General features: G+C 34.9%; 1 protein-coding gene across 1 annotated transcript in view; it reads left to right on the top strand.

Annotated features, from left to right (window-relative positions):
* The window catches only part of Dach2 (dachshund family transcription factor 2), a 691,399-nt gene that overhangs the window by 540,208 nt on the left and 130,122 nt on the right, over positions 1 to 21,069 (top strand). The window contains exons 7-8 of the mRNA XM_060375452.1: positions 14,589 to 14,724; positions 17,969 to 18,052. Of these exons, the coding sequence (XP_060231435.1) occupies positions 14,589 to 14,724; positions 17,969 to 18,052 (220 nt within the window). The remainder of the gene's footprint in view (positions 1 to 14,588; positions 14,725 to 17,968; positions 18,053 to 21,069) is intronic.

Raw genomic sequence — 21,069 nt, 5'->3', positions numbered from 1 at the left:
CAAGATGGCAGAGAACAGAGCACACCGTTTTGGAGAGGCAGAGGACATGAATCCCCGAAATTGCACCACATGGAACTTTCTCCAAATTAGACCATATAGTTGGTCACAAAGCAAGGCTCAACAGATACAAGATTGAAATAATCCCCTGTATACTATCTGACCACCATGGACTAAAGCTGGACCTCAACAACAATGGAAATAACAAAAAGCCTACACGCACATGGAAACTTAACAACTTACTACTCAATGATAGCTGGGTTAAGGATGAAATAAAGAAAGAAATTAAAGATTTCCTAGAATTCAATGAAAATGAAGGCACAACATACCCAAATTTATGGGAAACAATGAGTACTTAGAGGAAAACTCATAGCACTAAGTGCCTTTGAGAAGAAATTTGTAACATCTCATACAAACAACTTAATGGCACAACTGAAAGCCCTAGGGGGGGGGAAAAAGAAGCAGAAGCACCCAAGAAGAGCAGACGGCTGGAAATAATCAAACTGAGGGCTGAAATCAACCAATTAGAAATGAATAAACAATTCAAAGAATCAATGAAACCAAAAGCTGTTTCTTTGAGAAAATTAACAAGATATACAAACCCTTGGCCAAACTAACTAAAAGACAGAGAGAAACTATCCAAAATAGCAAAATCAGAAATGAAAAGGGGGACATAACTACAGACAATGAGGAAATCCAAAAAATCATTAGGTCGTACTACAAAAGGCTATATGCCACAAAGATTGAAAATCTAAAAGAAATGGACAATTTTCTTGATAGATTCCACCTACCAAAATTAAGTCAAGACTAGGTAGAAAGATTAAACAGCCCTATATCTCCCAAGGAAATTGAAGCTGTAATCGAAAGTCTCCCATCCAAAAAAAGCCCAGGGCCAGATAGATTTAGTGCAGAATTCTTCCAGACCTTCAAAGAAGTCCTAACTCCAATTCCTTCCAAATTATTGCACAAAATAGAAACAGAAGGAACATTACCAAACTCATTCTATGAAGCCACAGTCACCTTAATCCCTAAACCACAAAAAGACCCAACCAAAAAAAAAAAGAGAACTTCAGACCAATCACTCTTATGAAAATTGAGGCAAAAATACTCAATAAAATATTTGCAAACCAAATCCAAGAACACATAAAAGATATCATCCACCATAACCAAGTAGGCTTCATTCCAGGCATGCAAGGGTGGTTCAATATACAGAAATCCATCAATGTAATCCACCATATAAACAAACTGAAGGAGAAATACCACATGGTCATCTCCTTAGATTCTGAAAAAGCATTTGACAAAATCCAGAACCCATTCTTAAAGTCTTAGAGAGATCAGGGATACAAGGCACATAACTAAACATTGTAAAGGCAATATACCGCAAGCCTATAACCAACATCAAACTCAACGGAGAGAACTCCAATCGATTTCACTGAAATCAGGGAGAAGGCAAGGCTGCCCATTGTCTCCATATCTCTTCAACATAGTACTTGAAGTCCTAGCTAGAGCAATAAGACAAGTAAGGGAGATCAAGGGAATACAAATCTGAAAGGAAGAAGTCAAAGATTCACTATTAGCAGTTGATATTATACTATACCTGAGTGACCCCAAAAACTCAACCAGAGAACTCCTTCAGCTGATAAACACCTTCAGGAAAGTAGCTGTATACAAAATTAACTCAAAAAATCAGAAGCCATCCTGTATACCCAAGAGAAATGGGCCGAGAAACAAATCAGGGAAACAACACCCTTCACAATAGCCACTAATAACATAAAGTACCTTGGGGTAACTCTAATCAAGCAGGTGAAAGACCTGTTTGAAAAAAAAAATTCAAGTATATGAAGAAAGAAATCAAAGAAGACATGAGAAGATGGAAAGATCTCTGGTGCTCATGGATTGGTAGGATTAACATAGTGAAAATGGCCATCCTGCCAAAAGCAATCTATAGATTTAATGCATTTCCCATCAAAATACAAACAAAATTCTTTACAGACCTTGAAAGAAAAATTCTCAACTTTATATGGAGAAACCCAGAATTTCCAAATAATCCTGTACAACAACAGATCCTCTGGAGGTATCTCTATCCCTGATCTCAAGTTGTATTACAGAGCAATATTAATAAAAACTTCTTGGTACTGGAAGGTGGATCAATGGAACCGAATAGAAGACCCAGAAATAAACCCACACACCTATGAATACTGGATTTTTTACAAAGAAGCCAAAACAATTCAATGGAAAAAAGTCAGCATCTTCAACAAATGGTGCTGGTCCAACTGGATGTCTACATGCAGAAAAATGAAAATAGATCCATATTTGTCACCCTGCACAAAACTAAAGTCCAAGTGGATCAAAAATCTCAGTATAAAACCAGATACTCTAAATCGGTTAGAAGAAAAAGTGGGGAAGAGCCTTGACCCCATTGGAACAGGAGACAACTTCCTGAACAGAACACCAACAGCACAGGTCCTAAGAGCAACAATCAATAAACAGGACCTCATGAAACTGAAAAGCTTCTGTAAAGCAAAAGGCACTGTCGTTAAAACAAAACGACAGCCTACAGATTGGGAAAGGATCTTCACCAACGCAACATCTGACAGAGGGCTGATATCTGGTATACATAAAGAATTAAAGAAGTTAAAGGGCAATAATTCAAGAAACACAATTAAAAAATGGGGCATGGATATAAACAGAGAATTCTCTGTAGAAGAATATAGAATGGCAGAGAAACACATAAGGAGATGCTCAACATCCCTAGCCATAAAAGAGATGCAAATCAAAATGACCCTGAGATTTCACCTTACACACATCAGAATAACTAAGATCAAAAACTCAAGTGATGGGCAACTGTTGGGCAGAGTGAAGGGAATTTTATGTAAGAACTGGGAAATAGTAAGAGCTGGAGAGGACAGGGTCTCCACAAGGAGAGCTACAGAACCAGAAAATTTGAACACAGGAAACTTCCCAGAGACTCATACTCCAACCAAGGACTATTCATGGAGATAACCCAGAACCCCTGCACAGATGTAGCCCAGGGCAGTTCAGAGTCCAATTGGGTTACATAGTAATGTGAAGAGGGACTGCCTCTGACATAATCTGATTGGCCTGCTCTTTGATCACCCCGGGGGGGGGGGAGCAGCCTTACCAGGCCATAGAAGAGGACAATGCAACCACTTTTGATGTGAACTGATGGACTAAGATCAGAAAGGAGAGGAGAACCTCCTCTATCAGTGGACTTGGGGAGTGGCATGCATGCAGAGGGAGGAGGGAGGGTGGAATTGGGAGGGGAGGAGGGAGGGGCTTATGGAGGGATGCAGAATGAATAAAGTGTAATTGATGAAAAATTTAAAAAAAAACTGTTAAACTAAATAAAATAAAATAAAATAAAATAAAATAAAATTCCCTGCACTCTGAAAAAAAAAAAAAAAACTCAAGTGACAACGCATGCTGGAGAGGCTGTGGAGAAAGGGGAACACTCCTCCACTGCTGGTGGGAATGTAAACTTGTACAACCACTATGGAAATCAATCTGGCGCTTTCTAAGACAATTAGGAATAGTGCTACCTCAGGATCCAGCTGTACCACTACTAGGCATATATCCAAAAGAGGCTCAAGTACACAAAAAGGACATTTGCTCAACCATGTTTGTAGCAGCTTTATTCATAATAGCCAGAACCTGGAAACAACCGAGATGTCCATCAGCAGAGGAATGGATACAGAAATTGTTGTACCTTTACACAAGGGAATACTACTAAGCAATTAAAAACAAGGAAATCATGAATTTTGCAGGCAAATGGTGGGATCTAGAAAAAATCATCCTGAGTGAGGTATCCCAAAAGCAGAAAGACACACATGGTATATACTCGCTTATATAGACCTATAAGATAGGATATACATACTAAAATATGTACACCTAGAGAAGATAAACAAGAGAGAGGTCCAGGGGTAAGATGATCAACCCTCATCTAGAAAGACAAAGGGGATGGACATTGGAAATAGGAGAAAACAAGTAACAGGACAGTAGCCTACCACAGAAGGCACCTGAAAGACTCTACCTAGCAGTGTATCAAAGCAGATGCTGAGACCCATAACCAAACCTTCAGCAGAGTGTAGGGAATCATATGAAGGAAGGAGGAATTAGTATATCCTAGAGAGGACAGGGAGCCCCACAAGGTCCAAATATATCTGAGCACAGGGGTCCTCTATAAGACTGTTTATCCAACCAAGAACCATGCATGGATATACCCTATAACCCCTGCTCAAACATAGCCCATGGTAGCTCAGTATCCAAGTGGGTGTCCTAGTAAGGGAGACAAGAATTGTTTCTAACATGAACTCATGAGCTTCCTCTCCCCTCTGAGGGAGGGGCAGCCTTGCTAGGCCACAGATAAGGACATTGCAACCATCCTGAAGATACCTGATAATCTAGGGCCAGACGGAAGGAGAGGAGGACACCCCTTCTCAGTGGACTGGGAAGGGGCAGGAAGGAGGGGAGGATTGGGAGGGAAAGAGGGAGAGGGCTACACCTGGGATACAAGTGAATGTATAAAATTGTTTAAAAAAAACATACAAACAAAAAAACATTTGAATTCAGATTAAGCATATAACATTTATTAAACTTGGGGACATGTTTTCAATGTAAACAATCAGCAATACAGGGTTTAATTTCAAAAGTGGACAAGATAATAGTTTCAAATAAATGTTTGCTTTAGCTGTCCTTGTTATTTTGTCAGAAACTATTTTGGGAATGTTGTTATGCCAAGCACATAGTAGATTTTTGTTCTAGCTCAGATCCTTTTAGTGTCAGTTCTGCTATTAGCTAATAAGTAATATAACCATTATATGAATTGAAAATTGCATCATGATCATTAGGCTGGCACATATTACATATGTGGCAAAATTCGGAAGGCAAAAACAACACTGATGCATAGATATATTTCATGTTTGATTTTCTGTTGTCTTCTATATTATTTTCTCTATTTTTCAGAAACTATGCAGTTTCTTTGTGCCATAGTTTTCTTCGATAAATCTAAGAAATTTAAGTAGGAAGCAGTTACCTGGCTGTTTACCAATATCATCTGCTTAACTATGTTTCTTGTTTGGCTGAGCATCTGGCAATTAATGAATTGATAGGAAATGGTCACAAGGCAGTGGCATTAGCATGTGAACATCTGGTATTAAAATTAGTTTTTTTGGTGCTTATTCAAATTTACTAAAACTTACTACTTAAATCTTTAGATGAAGATACACTTTATAGGAATGAAGGGTTGTTCGTCTTTGTTTGTTTATTTGTTTGGACGGGTGGCAGAATTCCAAGTCCACAACGTAATTTAGAAGCCATGCATTTTTACTGAATTTATGCATTCTGCCATTTGATTCCATTTACATACTCTGAACAGATTTTGCAGCTGATTTTCTTAATCTGTCATCCTCTTCCAAGATAAGGAGATCACATAGGAGAGGTGAGAAAGCCCTTTATCTAAATATCACATAGGTTCCACATTTAGAGTGTGCATAACATTTTATAGTTTTCATGACTGTATGTGCCATCTGCACCACAAATCTGGCATGATTTCTAATATGCCATATTATGTTGTCTTTTCCAATTTAGGATTGATCTTATCATTCCAAAACTGACAATGAAAATCGCTAATATCTCAAGTATTTTTGAGATAATTAGTGGTAAATTACTTAACCACCTTTGGAGCTAAAAATATAAGTCATTATTTCATAAATTACTAAATACTATACTTATATACATATACATATATAATGTCTAATTCTAGAATAGGAAAATTCATAATTACCATACTGCAGTTTGTCACTATTTCTTTTCAATATACTTTTAAGCTATTTTCTTCCAACTTTGTGAAAAATAATGTACTCGTTTATGTAACTTAAATAAGATGTGAATTTGTGATTGTGAAATAAACAAATACTGAATGTTGGTTCTTTGAAGATCCATAAAATGTACTGATTGTATTACCAGTTGTCTAGACATTAAATTATGCAGTAGAGTCAGTGGTATTCTAAGTAAACAGCAAAAAATTAACAAACCTCTTATTTCACCCTCTTTCTTTCATTACAATATCTCTCAAGTTTCAAGCTATTCTGCTTCTGGAGAACCGTGGTGTCAATAGGGTAGATCAGGACAAATACATGAATAAAATATCTAACAATAAGAAAAACTTCCAAAAGCCACCACTAAATAGTAAAATACTTGGGAATCATTAATATATTATCACTTGGAGAAATTATTAGAGTGTGAGTTGAACTAAAATTAAATAAAATTGATAAGGTAAGTTATATATTACAGAATTTCATTGAATGCTTTAAAAAATCAATACAATAAACTACCAGAATGAAAAGGTCAACAATGTGGTAGTAATCATTAAAAAACAATGAATTGCATGTGCACTTGCAAACAGACAAACAACCCTTCATTCGGATCCAGTGTCTCTTCATCTCATGTCCTAAAAGGTAGTAATAGATTTGTTTTGCAATAAAACGCTTAGAATAAGATTTAAATCATTTTAGTAAATGTGAATAATCACTAGAAGTCCTGTGTTGACTAAGTTTAATTCAAACACATTAGTCCTATATAAGTTCTGTATATATTACCGTATTTCCAAAGAAATAAAAGTATATATTTAGATGAAAAAATAATTTCCATAAATGATCAATACTTTAATACTAATAAATTAAATTCTACAAAGTTTTACTGTGTTTAAACCCTGTAAAAACTGAATCTTCTAAGCATTTCTCCTACTTTGTCTAAAGAATCAATGTAATTCCAAATGATTTAATATGATATATGTCTCCTTTGATAATTTGTGATGCAGCTCTAAATAAGAGATATAATATTTCTTATAGTGATGTTTTCTTTTTATTTCTAATCATAGAATTATGTAGGTACAGTTAGAGTTGCGAATAAAGTTAATTTTAGTAATTGTAGAAAAATAAGATTCCAAAAATTCTTCTCCTGTGCTGTTTAGAATCTGGACAACCATGCAGTGCTGTTCAGGGACTACAGCTGTTTTTGAGTGGCTGGGAATGAAATACATGAAGAAGAACAGGGTTGTAAAAGCCATTAAATGACACATAAAGTGAAGTCATCAATGAATAAAAATAATTGGGCTTTTAGATTTACAGTTTTCTTTTTAAATCTCTGTATTGATTTGTTGCAAATACTATTAACCCTGTATTTGGCAAATGGTAAGGACATTACCACTTGCATTCTCATTTGTAATAAAACATATTAACTTACTGTGAAATTTTAACTAGACTGAGACACAAGATTAGCTACCTAATGAACCAGAGCACATTGCAGTTAAGTATCTAAATAGATGTATACTGCTTACAGAACTGAAAAATGGTTATGCTTATGTGCACAGACGAAATTGTTCACAGAATTATATTTTTTTGGGGGGAATTAACCTTGTACTTTTAAAAGCCTTTTTTTAAAAAGAAACACTCATATCTATAAATTGATATGTAACATTGGACTTCTCTAAAATGATTTGAAATACAAAACAATACCTGGCTTTCTGAATGCATTAGACTGGTTTACTGCTAAATTTTTTCTTCAACAAATTCATATATTTGTATAATCCACTTGGGTTATTCTCAGACCATCCTTTCTATGTTAACAAGCCCCTTCCTGCCTAACTGTCCATTATATACATTCATACATTTTTTTATTATGTTTTTGAACCACTGAATTTTCTAGGAGCAATGTGTGGCCATGAGTTTAGAACTAGCCAATGGAAACTGGTGAGGCATGTTAGAATAGTGAACACTTTGGTCAGTTAGCTGTGAGCACCAAGCAGCATAACAATACTGTAGTAATTTGGTCTACCAAGATGGTAATGGGGATACTGACATTCCTTGGTGAAAATAAGTAGAAGCACATGTTACAAACCTTAACCTGTTACAAAGAGGAAGGTTAAATTAAAGGTTGAGAGCATGGTACAGCCTTTATGATGTCACACCATGGAATGTGGTATTGTAATGATGCAACTGTTTGAGGGCCATCTAATTCTTGTAGCAAACCTATCCCCAACTCCCTATAATAAAGACCAAAAACCTCATTTGTTCAGTACACTGGACATTAAAGAATTTCCCTTTTTTTGTCACCTGTACCCTATCTGCAGTGAGTAGCTATTTACATATTACCAGGAAAAGTTAAAGCAATAAATTGGCACCCAGTGTTGGATATGACAAAAGTAAAAATAACCTTGGAAGTAATTACTGTGTGTCTCTTGCATGGAAAACAAAGCATAGAATTGAACTTGTACTGTCTGAGGTTGCTGTATTTGCCAGGATAATCATAACATGATTTCCATCTAAATACAGTATATAAGAGTACATCTTCTTGTTATTGTGGTAGTTCATAGTGGGTCTTATTTTGGCCCTAAGACATGTAACTAATGTTATGCTATCATGAGATGGGATAGGGAGTAATCCAGGGTGAACATCTTCGTCCATGTGGTATGGTGCATGGTCTACCATGTGAATACAAGGATATTGTGAAAATAGTTGAAGAATTAGAGAATGTACCAATCAAGTCCCTAAGAATAGCTCAAATGAGAGGAGATTGTCAGAAAGCCATCACAGAAGTTACATGGCATATATATATATGTGTGTGTGTGAATTCCAAAACTTAAAGTTGACTGACCAGCTGGAACCTGTTTCTATTTCAGAAGAATTACAAGGTGGGGATGAAGCTAGCATCCTGCACTTACTGTCTGATTTGGCAAGTAAGTTGTATAACAGAAAACATAAGATACAGAGGCTGGCTTGACATTCATTACAGGTAGTGATTCAAATTACCTCTGAGACAATGAGACCCTGCTGATATTCCAAAACTTGGAATCTATGGAAGAGTCAGGAGAGTGAAGAGAGAGGAAAAAAAGTGAAAGTAATAGGAGATACTGCTCCAAGTGTATATTTCCTGTGATACAAAGGAAAGAAAAAAAATAACTCAAGATGCAGACAGATGCTTTAATACTACACTAATACAAAATACAATTAAAACAGGTAATGGATGGAATATTTAAGAGCTGTATCATTTCTTCATATCATTGCACTTTAATATTTCTTTAGTTTTTGACACTTGAGATCAGAATGGGTTCCAAGTAAGGGTCAGTAGATCTTAGGATCAACATCTTTCAAACAAGGAGGAAACACTCAAAATGGAAAAGAAGCTTTGCCAACTTATATCTGAGTTATGATTAGTGTTTAGATTATACAAACAAATTAAAACTATTAACAGGAACCATTTCTGACATGAAATCATGGGCTGGATCTTTGATCACCTCCACCTGAGGCGGACGCAGCTTTACCAGTCCAAAGAGGAAGACAAAGAAGCCAGTCCTGTTGAAACCTGATAGACTAGGGTCAGATGAAAGGAGAGGAGAACCTCCCCTATCATTTGACTGGCAGAGGGGCATGGGAGAAGAAGAGAGAGGGTAGGATTGGGAGGGGTTGGGGAAGGTAGCTACAGCTGGTATACAAAGTAAATAAACTGTACTTAATAAGAAAAATTAAAAAAAAAAACAAACACTAAGGAAACAACAACAATAACCAAGGCGAAACAAACAAACAAATAAAAACTGACCTTTGGAAAGTTCTTAAGTACAAGTGGCTATAACATCTAAAAGCATGTAACATCATTAGCCATCAAATAAATATAAATTAAATATATAATAAACATAATATATAATAGATATATAAAATATAATAAATATATAATAAATGTAATTACACATCCAATCCAACATTATTCTATTCATAATACCTAGGAAATATCTTCAGCTTAATATGACCACCAAGAAATGAAAAGATAAGCAAAAAGTGGTATACATGCAGAATGGAATATTACCCTCCTACAAAGAAAAAAAAATCAGGAAATTTGCAAGTAAATGGATGGAGCTTGAAATATAATTATACTGAATGAGATAACTCATTAACATAAAGACAACTATCTCATGTTTGCTCCCATATGTGGACCCTAACTTCAAATATTTCTGTGTATAACATTTGGATAAGTGGATGCCAAAAAACTAGAATGAAGTTATAGGAGGGAGATGCATTAAGGGAGAAGAGATAGTAATCATGGGATTTCTAATGATTTTCATTATTTTCACCCATTAAATCATGCTTTCAAAATTAATTTACTGTTTCACATAATACACATAGTAAAAGCGAACAAAAATTTGAGAGGTAAATTATTCAAGTGCATATGAAATGCTACCTTTAAATATGTTGGGAACATCCTTTTTTATAGCATTATGTATTTTCTCACTATTTGTGGTATTTGTGTAGATGTCCCTCCAAGCTTTCTTTATTCATTATGAGTTGCAACTTCTTACAAGGTAGTGGAAAAATGTTAATATCATTTACTGTTGGATTATCCTGTTTTTCCAAATCATCAACAATATTAATCTTTAAAACAATCTGTTTGTATTATAGTAGGATATAAGGGTGGGGTGGGGGTGTCTATGTGTGATTACTTCTATAACTACAGATTGATAGTGTTTCTTTAGTTTTAATTTTCACAGCATCTACTGTATTCGCTTCTTATTCATTCATTTAAAATTTAATTGACAGACATAATTAATTAAATTAAGTATTTTTACCAAATTTTCAGTATTGGAATTCAAAGGCAATCACTGAATTCTTTTTCATTTTAAATGTATATTCTGTCCTAAAGCTATTGATATTACAATACAATAAAGTAAAAGAAAAAGTCTCATATTTGGAAGTATTTTTTAATTTAATTTCTTTATACTAATGTGTATGGATGTTTTGCCTCCATGTATGTTTATGTATCATGTATGTGTCTTCTGTCCATGGAGACCCAAAGAGGGTGTTAGATTCCCTGGGACTGGAGTTATAAACAGTTGTGAACTGCAATGTGAGTGCTGGTAATTGAGCCTGAATCCTCTGGAGGAGCAGCCTGTGCTTTTAAGTGTTAAGCCATCTCTACATTCTCACATATGAAATTATTTTCACTGATATATGTTTGTGTGCATAAGTGTGTGCTACGTGGAAATATATATTACCAAACATGACTGATCAGGTTAGATTTTTGACTTATAAACTTCCAGACTCTCCAATGTTGGAAGGATTTGTGGTATAAAGTCTCTATATAAGTCTTTCAGAACTTCTTCATATATCTCTCCAAACCAAAAAAATAAAATTTAAGTAAATAAAGCTTCTTTGTAAAATTTTCTGCTTTGCTGTCTACATTTCTTTGGTTATTGCCTTATGTGATTTGAAAAAAAAAAACTATAGATTTTGATGTATTTTACACTCCTTAGAACATCATTGTTTTAAGGCTTGCAAACAACAGTAAAAGATTACAACTGTAGTGTCTATTTACAAGGGCTGTTTTTAGTACATATACTATAGCTTAAATACTAAATGTCTATAAGTCATTTCAGTAAAATTATTTAATGTTGCCTACTTGATAACTAATGACTTAAAATAGACATGGCACAATAATAACTCTATTAGTATGTGTCCTAGATTGTTTTTTCCCCTATTAATGAAAAGCAACTTGCGGGTATTTTTTTTAACAATTAATTAAGAAAATGCACCACAAATGTGCTTAGAGGTCAATCAAACATGTGCACTCCCACAACTGAGGTTTCTCTTCCTCAGTTTGTGTCAAGTTGGCAAAAACTAACATTTCGAGCACTATTATAACAAGTTAACACCAACTCAGTGGCTTCAAACAATTTCAATTTGCTATGTTATAATTCTGTAGGTCAAAAATAAGATAGGGTTTAATGAGGTCAAAATCTAGGCACAAACAAGCCCATATTCCTTTTTCTAGGCCCTCAAAGAGAATATGTTTCTTTGTCTTTTTCAGCTTTTACAAACCATTTTGCTTCTTGACTCATGGTCTATTTTACCTCCCATGCCAACAATATTGAATCATTCTAACTCTCTTTTTTGATCTTTGAAATTTTTTGAAAATCTTTCGATAAAATAAGACTCATTGAAACTAATATGATAAGCTTAATGTAATATTTTCAATCACATCTGTGCAGTCCCTTTGGCTATGTAATATAATGTATAATATATATTCAATTTCCTGGCAATTGAGATATAAAATAGCCATCTTTGAAAGGAAAGTGGCAACATACAGCCTGCTGAAATGACAGATATTTTAAAAAAATGTTAATTACTAAATAAAATGATAACTTAATTATCATTTAATTATTTTAAGTTCAAGCTTTTCTTCCTGTGATTTATAAATTTAGAGGATGTCATATGAAATTAATGTGAAAATATACAAGCAGAAAATTGATAAACTAATTCTTAACATTATTAGGATAGGAATGTTGATAATGTAATTACAGAGAATTAGACAAAGCATTTAGTGTAAGGAATTTATTATGGGTGAAGTAAACACTTTACAGAACATTCACTATCTCTGCATTTATATTGGTGAATCATATTTTTCTATATATGCATAAACACTACAATTTAGTTTTCATATTGGATAATTTTAACTTAATGTACAGATTGATTTATAAGTATGAAATTCATAAAGATATTGAATATATTCTTTATTTCACATAAATTATTATATGAATAAATTATAGAAGTCATACCAGATAGTATGAAAGCATATAAAATTCTTGATTTTTATTACAATTGATTATTTAAAATATTAAACTTTAAGCAATGCTAAAAAAAAAATTGACAATGACAGACTGTATTCCCAGTTTGTAAAACACATTATTGTGTCTCATGATTTTTCCTTTATTATTATTTATTACAATTTATTCAATTTGTATGCTGGCTCTAGAGCTCTCTCTCTTCTCCTTCTATGCTCCTCCCCTAGTCCACTGATAGGGGAGGTCCTCCTCCCCTTCTATTTGACCCTAGCCTACCAGGTCTCATCACAACTTGTTTCATTAAGGTGATCAAAGAGCTAGCCACTGAGTTCATGTCAGAGACAGCACCTGCACCCCTTACTAGGCAACTCACTTACAAACTGAACAGCCTATGAGCTTTCTTTGAACAAGCGTCTAAGTCCTCTCCATGTGTGGTCCTTTGTTGGGGTTTCGGGCTCTGCCAGTTCCCCTGGGCACAGGTATTTTGGCTCTGTTGTATGTGGAGTCTTTGAATCTGAATTCAGGTCCTACGCATAAACACAGCAATTGTTCTACTGAGGTACCTACCTCTTCATGTTCCCATTTATGCAATTTTATGAAAGAATACTTAACCTAACTTCCTTTCAGCCACAAATTTCTATTTAAATCTAATAACTTGCCATTTATTTTTCAAAAGATTTTTTAAAGTATTTTTGAACTGTAATATTATTTATAACAATTTATTCATTTTGTATCATGGCTGTAGCCCCCGCCCTTTTCTCTTTTCAGTCCCACCCATCCTCACTCTTCTCCCTCTATGCACCTTCCCTAGTCCACTAGTAGGGGAGGACCTTCTCTCCTTCTATCTGATCCTATCTTATCAGATCTCTTCAGGACTGCCTAGATACTCCTCCTCTGTGGCCTGGCTAGTTTATACCCTCCAGGGTTAAGTGATCAAAGAGCCAGCCACTGATCATGTCAGAGACTCCTTAATAGGGTACCCATTTGGAAACTGAACAGCCTATGGGCTTCATCTGAGTAGGGGTTTTAGGTCTTATCTATGCATCATCTTTAGTTGGAGTATAGGTCTCTACTAGCCTCCCTTGGCCCAGGTTTTTATGCTCTGTTGGTCTCCTGGTGGAACTCCTGTCCCCTCAAGGTCTTTGTCTCTTCCCCTTCTTCCATAAGATTCCCTGCTTTTTGCCCACAGTTTGGCTATGAGTCTCAGCATCTGCTTCAATTTCTTGATGGGTAGAGTATTTCAGAGGCTTCCTATGGAAGGCTCCTGTCCTGATTCCTGTCTTCTCCTCCTTCAGATGTGTATCCTGTTTGCCCTTCTAAATGAGGATTAAGCCCCTTCCCTTGTTGTTTAGCTTCTTTTAGTACTATAGATATTATGTTTATTCTACATTATATGATTAATATCCACTTATAAGTGAGTATATACCATTTGTGTCTTTCTTCTTCTGTGTCACCTCACCAGGGATGATCGTTTCTAGTTCCATTCATTGCCTGCAAATTTCATGATTCTTTGCTTTTAATTGCTGAGTAGTATTCCACTGTGTAAAATTTGTACCACAATTTCTTTATCCATTCATCAGTGGAGGGACATCTTGGTTGTTTCCAGATTTTGGCTATTATAAACAAGAGTGCTAGGAACATAGTTGCACAAATGTCCTTGTATGGTTGAGCATCTTTTGATTTCATCTTCAACAAATGCTGCTGATCTAACTAGTGATCTACATGTAGAAAAATACAAATAGCCCCATATTTATCACCCTGCTCTAAAGTCAAGTCCAAGTGGATCAAAGACCTCAACATAAAGCCAGACACATTAAATCTGTTAGATTTTTTTTAAATACTTAAGTGTGCTGTGCATTCTTTCAGGATATGTGAGAAGCACATACTTCCAACGTTATTGTGAAAACATTCATGAAAATTTCGGCACTCATGTGAATCCTTTTCTGTTTAATTTTTGTATCAGGAGCGGATCCAAGAGAGTCCTTCCCCTGCTCTCTCTCTGGATGAGAGTCATCGTCCTGGGAGCCACACCTCCTCTGACCCAAGCAGCAGTGTGTCCAGCTCTCCTTCCCAGATGGATCATAATTCGGAGAGAATGGGTGAGTGTCTGTCCAAAGCAAGAATATGGAAGATAGTCTTTTATGCAATTCCATATTACACAAGTGAAACAGAAGGAAATCGAGGAGAAAGTGTCCCCTTTTTAATATAAATGCCCTTTGAAGTAATCCCGCTTTGTGAAACAATACAGACACATTTGAGTATACCTTCAGCTCTCTGGAGAATGTAACTGAGTCATGATCCTACTTTGATGAGCTCAGGGACCCTGAAATGAAGCAGAGGTCTAGGAGCTGCAGGTGAGGTCACTCAGAAGACTGGAGGATGGAATGTTACAGAATGATCTGGAGCCAAAGCCCACTGACATCATCCCTCCAGTGAGGTCTGCCTTGTCTCTCAGCCTGGTCACTGTGAAGGTCTGAGAGGGTCAGACACTTTCTATCACTTGTCATTGTTTGTAAACTAAGCTTTATTCCTAGGAAGTTCCGGGGAACAGCATAATGCCCTGCCCTATGAGTAAAATTAAAAGCAAATTTATCAAATATTTAAAATACTGGGCTGTGTCATCTTCCCATTACAGACTGTTCCTCAGTCTTGGTCTGACTCTCCATGGCCCAGAAGCCATCTTGTTCCATCAGAGGACAATCAGGGAAAGGGATCAAATGACAGCCATGCCAATAAGCAGTTCTGTGACAGAAGCAACTCTCCAAGCCCTGGATTCCAGACTCACAAACTCAGAAAAATAACAGGACTTTATCGGGTTGTTCAGTAAGCCTTAATAAAATATACATCTGGCACACACAAAAGAGAAAATGTCCCTGTTTTTTTAATATAAATGCCTTTTGAAGTAATCCTGGTTTGTGAAGCAATACAGGAAACACTGGAAATTGTCGCAATTTTCTTACCCCCACTAGGCCTTTCTTTAATATATTTATCAGTTTCATGGGCCTGATACCAGGAGATTTTTTTTGGTACGGTATGTATCTTAGATGAATATGTTGGTATGCACTATTTATTATTAGACACTATAGTTATAATAGGCACAGCATCTCTAGGATATTTAAGATAAAATATTCTTTAGACAGTTATATATCATAATGTTGGAAATATTTTATCTATATTTTTGTTTCATAAGATTTCCATTTTATAAATTGGTTGTGATAGAGCCTATATGACACCTGAATCTGTCCATATGATATTATAGTAGCTATCTTTAAAAATCTTAGCCAACTAGTTCAAATGAGACCGGATAATCTAGGGTCAGATAATCTAGGACCTCCCCTATCAATGGACTTGAAGAGGGGCATAGGAGTTGATGAAAGATGGATCGTGGGATTGGGAAGGGAGGAGGGAGGGATAAAAAGTGAAAAAACTGCAATTAATATAAAAATAGAAATTTAAAAAAATCTTAGGCAAACCATTTAAACATTATTAATGCCTATCTATAATATGGAAATATTTACATGTTGTGCTGAATTGTTTTGAGAACATAAAACCTAGACTATCTGTGAAAAAAAGAATTCTGAAAGTCAAATTGCTAAGAGAATATGAGGAGATAGATATACTTTTGCTGTTTTTATTTTTTCTCTGTATAACCTTTCATTCTCTATGATCTTACTCATCTATAGACAAATTGTCAAGAACACTCAACTACAATAAATTTCCTGTATAAAACAAAGATTAACTTTTTTGTTTGTCAAAACGTTCATAACTCTTCCATATCTACACAATCCAAAATCCAGTAACTTATGTATATATTTTCTTTAATGGACATGATTTTTGCATATTTTTTTGCCTATAATCTATATCCAGAGATATTTTATGTCCTTTAGATTTTTTTCACAGCTCATAGTAGTGCTTGTTTTAAGCTCTGTAAAAACAATTAGATTTTGAAGGACAGGAATTTAGGAGATCAGGATATGTATTCTGTTGTGGATTTGTACTATGTAAAGATAAAGATGCTTTCTCTTTTGTGGAACTTTATCCAAGTCTATGTTTATCAGCATTATATATTGTCTGTGTTTCTAGTTTTGTAGTTAGCTTGGTGATTCTTAAACAAAGCTCTATATTATAATCACTTTTGTAGTTTTTGCAATACAATATGAATTTAATTCACTTGATCTAGAACACAGTTTGAGCAGCAACATACACGGCTTTTTAATATCTCTTTTGGAGATCTTAATACACAGTGATGTTAAAGAAATGATGAATAACGCATTAAGAATTCTGTTCTTTAATGACAAAATTTTATATTTCAAAAAGAGAAATTTAGTATTTCCTTTACTTTATGGACAGAGACTACCTTGTTTTATAACTTGAATACAAGTGATTATAGGAAATCTGAGTAACTGAAAAAATTGAATGAATCAAGAAGCTAAAGCATATATTATACTGTTGGAATAATTTTTTGTATTGGAATATTGAAAGAAAATATTGAAGCTGTTTATTTCTATATAATCTGTATCTATCTATGCAGGAGAAAGAGATAATCTATTACTGAGTGCTGGATGAAAGTTTAACAGAAATGTACTTGCCAAATGTTATGGCACAGGAGAATAGGTAACTTATACTGCAAAATAAACTAAAATATTTCATAGGCACTATAATATCTTAGAAAACTTATTGAAAAATAGTGCACATGTAATTCTACTGACATTGGTTGCTCACTATATGCACAGTTCACAGTTGTCCAACCATGATAGAAATTTTATCTACAATTGAATGGAAAGATTTAACAGATTTTAGCTTAAATGATTGCATCTTATTTTTAGAGCTGTAATGTTTCAATAAAATATCACTAAAAAGAATGAAATGGTAAATTAAAAAATTGTATGTTTTTCTTCTTTTTTTTGTAAACACTCACAATAAGTATCAGAAAATTATATTCTACTATGTCAATTTTATATATATTTAAAAAACTTTCCTCAGTAAGTTAAAGGCATAATTATTTTAACCTCATCATTTATTAACTTATAAATTGTTTTCTGAAATGTTTTTTGAGGAAAGTATTATTTATGGAACTAAATACTAATTTACATGCATGTTTTAAAATAAGAAATGCATATATGATTTAAAGAGTATATATTAAACAATGCTAGCACTAAGTGTAAATATACTTTAAATTTTGCACAGTTAATCATTTAATGATATTTGAAATACTTGGGCTATTTTAGCAAATTTTTCTTATGTTCCAGAAGTATAGAAAATCCATATAAATTGCTAGAGTGTGTCAGCCATTTACGTGATTTTGCATGAAAGTATACCCAGTTCCCCTTTTTCATTTTTTAGTTATGATACCCAACAATAGAGAAGAACTTATCGTTGACCAAGATAATGGACAAAGCTTAAAAAAATTCCAAAGGGATAATAAAGGTAAAATGATTTCGGCTTGATATATGATTGAAGATCAAACTAAAGACCAAAAACTAACTCAGTAGTGCAGTGTTGTACATCTTACTGATAGTTAACCATGTCAGAGTAGATTAACACTGGCTTTGGATAAATTATTTTGGTTGTGAAAATATTTTGTACAGATTTTTAATTGGCGCTATTGATGTAAAATTAACCAAAATTTTTAATACTTACAGTTGAAAAGTTTTACTCTATGCAGCTTTAGAATGCTTTCTCCAGATATATGTATTTTATGTATGTATATATTATATGTATAGATTATTAAATATAGTTATATGTATGACTCAACATTTAAATTTTGCATTTATAAAATCTGAGTTGTTTTCATAGGAAAAGGCTACTCTTTTATTTACTCCAAACATAGTAATGATATATACCAATTTAGACATTTCAAAAAAATTCTTACCAAGATAAATCATTGAGTACTTATTTGGGGTAAAGAAAGATTTGGCCTCATGCTTGCTTATGATATGCTGAAGCATATATCTTAAAATAAATCTTTGTAGAAGTTATGGAGTAAAAGAAGTTCAAGTGATTCTCCCCTGAACTGATGGCTAAAACATACAAATAAAAGAAGATACATATCTTTTGTTATAATCTGTACATTATTTTTGCTATACTGTGTGGATAGTAGCTTACACTTACATATAATATCACTAAATGATCTGTTTTAACTTTATATAAGGATACATTTTCTACCTCTATCAAAATGTTCATATTACTCAGAACATAAGATTCACTGTGTTGAATAGTTAATAGAGAATTGTCTTTTTCTTCTAAGGACTGACCTTGCTTTATTATTACATAGGTGATATGAACACTTTAGCTGTAATTTAGAAAAGTGTATGATTTTGATTTCATCTATCCATGGTTTCTTTTCTTGCCACATATTTTCAATTTTCTTTGCCAGACACTGAGAGACCATATCCCCAGAAACTCCACCATGCAAATGATTGATTTCAGAATAATTATCAGAAAGGAATAAGTCAGGTTTGGTATATTAGAGTACTTAAACTCTTAGGCAAATAATGATTTAAGAAAGAAACTTCATTCATGATCCAACAATTTGATCCTGACACCACTTTTTTTTTAACAAAGTTAGAAGGATATAGGCACATTAACATATGTTCATAAGATAGGGTTGACTGTATTTCTTTATTGCTTGGGAATGACAGAGTTAACTCATTTTCCTCAAATAGTTTGGTTATATACTGATGAGGGCATTAATAGGCAGTAGCAAGCATGTTAATCTACATCCAAGTTATAATGGAAATTTTTCTTTAAAAATTGACTTTCCATGTCAACCTATTATATTTGTGATAGTAAGGCAAAAACATTTTCAATCCTGTGGCTAGTCCTGCGTCCACTCCGGTAGAATTTACTGTGACAATGGCCACTCTCAGCTGCTCCATCGTAGTATCGAATTCTCCAGTCCAATTACCTAAAATATAGCTCGACAATTGTTTAGACAGATTTGCAGCGCAGGAAAAATTCTCATGTTGTATGCTAGTGACACAAAGTCCAGCATACTTTCATTGACAGCCCGGTTGAGCGATTTGCCATAGGGTATCAATTTGCTCCTGCAAGAGGTCAATCCTCTGATTGAACACCATCAAGCTTCCTTTTAGTTGAGCATTAATTCCTTTATGTACAACTAAGGCATGAGCTACATTGGCTAAATGATTATTCAGGGTCTGAGCAGTCTGCCCAGTATGACTCATGGCTAATGCCCTGGTGGTAGCTCCAACAGCCGTCAATGAGATGGTAGTAACAATGGTGGCTGTAGTTCCAAGATCCCTTTTCTGTCTGAAGAGAGTCATAGCGCGAGGGGCATCAATGGGCACAGGTACCCAGTGAGGCATGCGAGTAACCAGGGCATACCTAACTTTACTAGCATTGGGGTTTAAAAAAAAGCAAGTATCATTACCACAATTACTTGGCTCTATCTGGCTAATAATGCATAAAAATGGGGGATATAGACAAACAGGTGTGGGCTTATAGGAAATATTGCTACAGCCATGAATCATCTGAAGGAATGGGCGGGCATGGGAGTGTTAGCAGGCCTTCTGGTGTTGGTCTCCTTGGTTTGCCTGTGGTATATATGCAAGATTAGAGTCTCACAACAGTGTGATGCAGCCATGATCATTCAGGCCTTTACAGCCATTGAAGCAAGGCATTCTCCCCAAGCATGGTTGGATACCATAAAAAGCTAAAATGATACGCTCAGGATGCGAGGCTAAGCACTGCACTCAGGGTCAGCTGCTTTGGACCCAGAGAAGAGCATGTCTGATTGCATGCGGGTTGATGCCCCAGGTCCTGCCTCTGAGAAAAAGGTATCGGACGGGTCCGATGCTCTTTGGGTGGATGACACCTAAATGAACATCTGTACAAAGTCCCAATTTATTTCTAATATCAGAGATCAGACCTCTACTCTTGCCTAATGCGTCTAAAACAAAAAGGGGGAACTGTAGAGAGCTGCAGAATGCTATGCCTTAAAGATGGAGCTGGTTTCCGCCCTCCACCTTCCCGATGGTGAGTGCTCTCTGTCAGGAACAACTCCACATTTGGCTAAGGCCGAGGATCTGGCTTGCTTCCATGTATGTGGACCTATCTGCATTGCCCCCGTGGCACGCCTGGGTTGGCTACCCAGAGGCTATTTAAGCTGTGGGCTGGCTTTCCCCGGGGTCCGAGGATTGTTCAATGTTCCTGAATAAACTGCATTAAAAAAAAAAAAAAAAAAAAAAAACATTTTCAAATAGACCTCAGTTATTGAAAGGGAACAAGTTACAATGTAAATCTCAACATTTACTAAGTGTGACAAGTAAGCAGTTCATACAGTTATAGCAAACATGTTTTCGCATCTGCTTTGAATAATATCATAATTGTAAAGATGATTTATAGTTCTGGAAACTGTAAAATGCCAACATTGTCATTATTAACAAAATTCTGAAAATTTTAAAAAGTGGCACTATTTTTCA

Source organism: Meriones unguiculatus, chromosome X (genome assembly GCF_030254825.1).
Source record: "Meriones unguiculatus strain TT.TT164.6M chromosome X, Bangor_MerUng_6.1, whole genome shotgun sequence".
NCBI lineage: Eukaryota > Metazoa > Chordata > Mammalia > Rodentia > Muridae > Meriones > Meriones unguiculatus.
The sequence above is the reverse complement of the archived record's forward strand: the minus strand, read 5'-3'. Positions and strand labels throughout refer to the sequence as shown.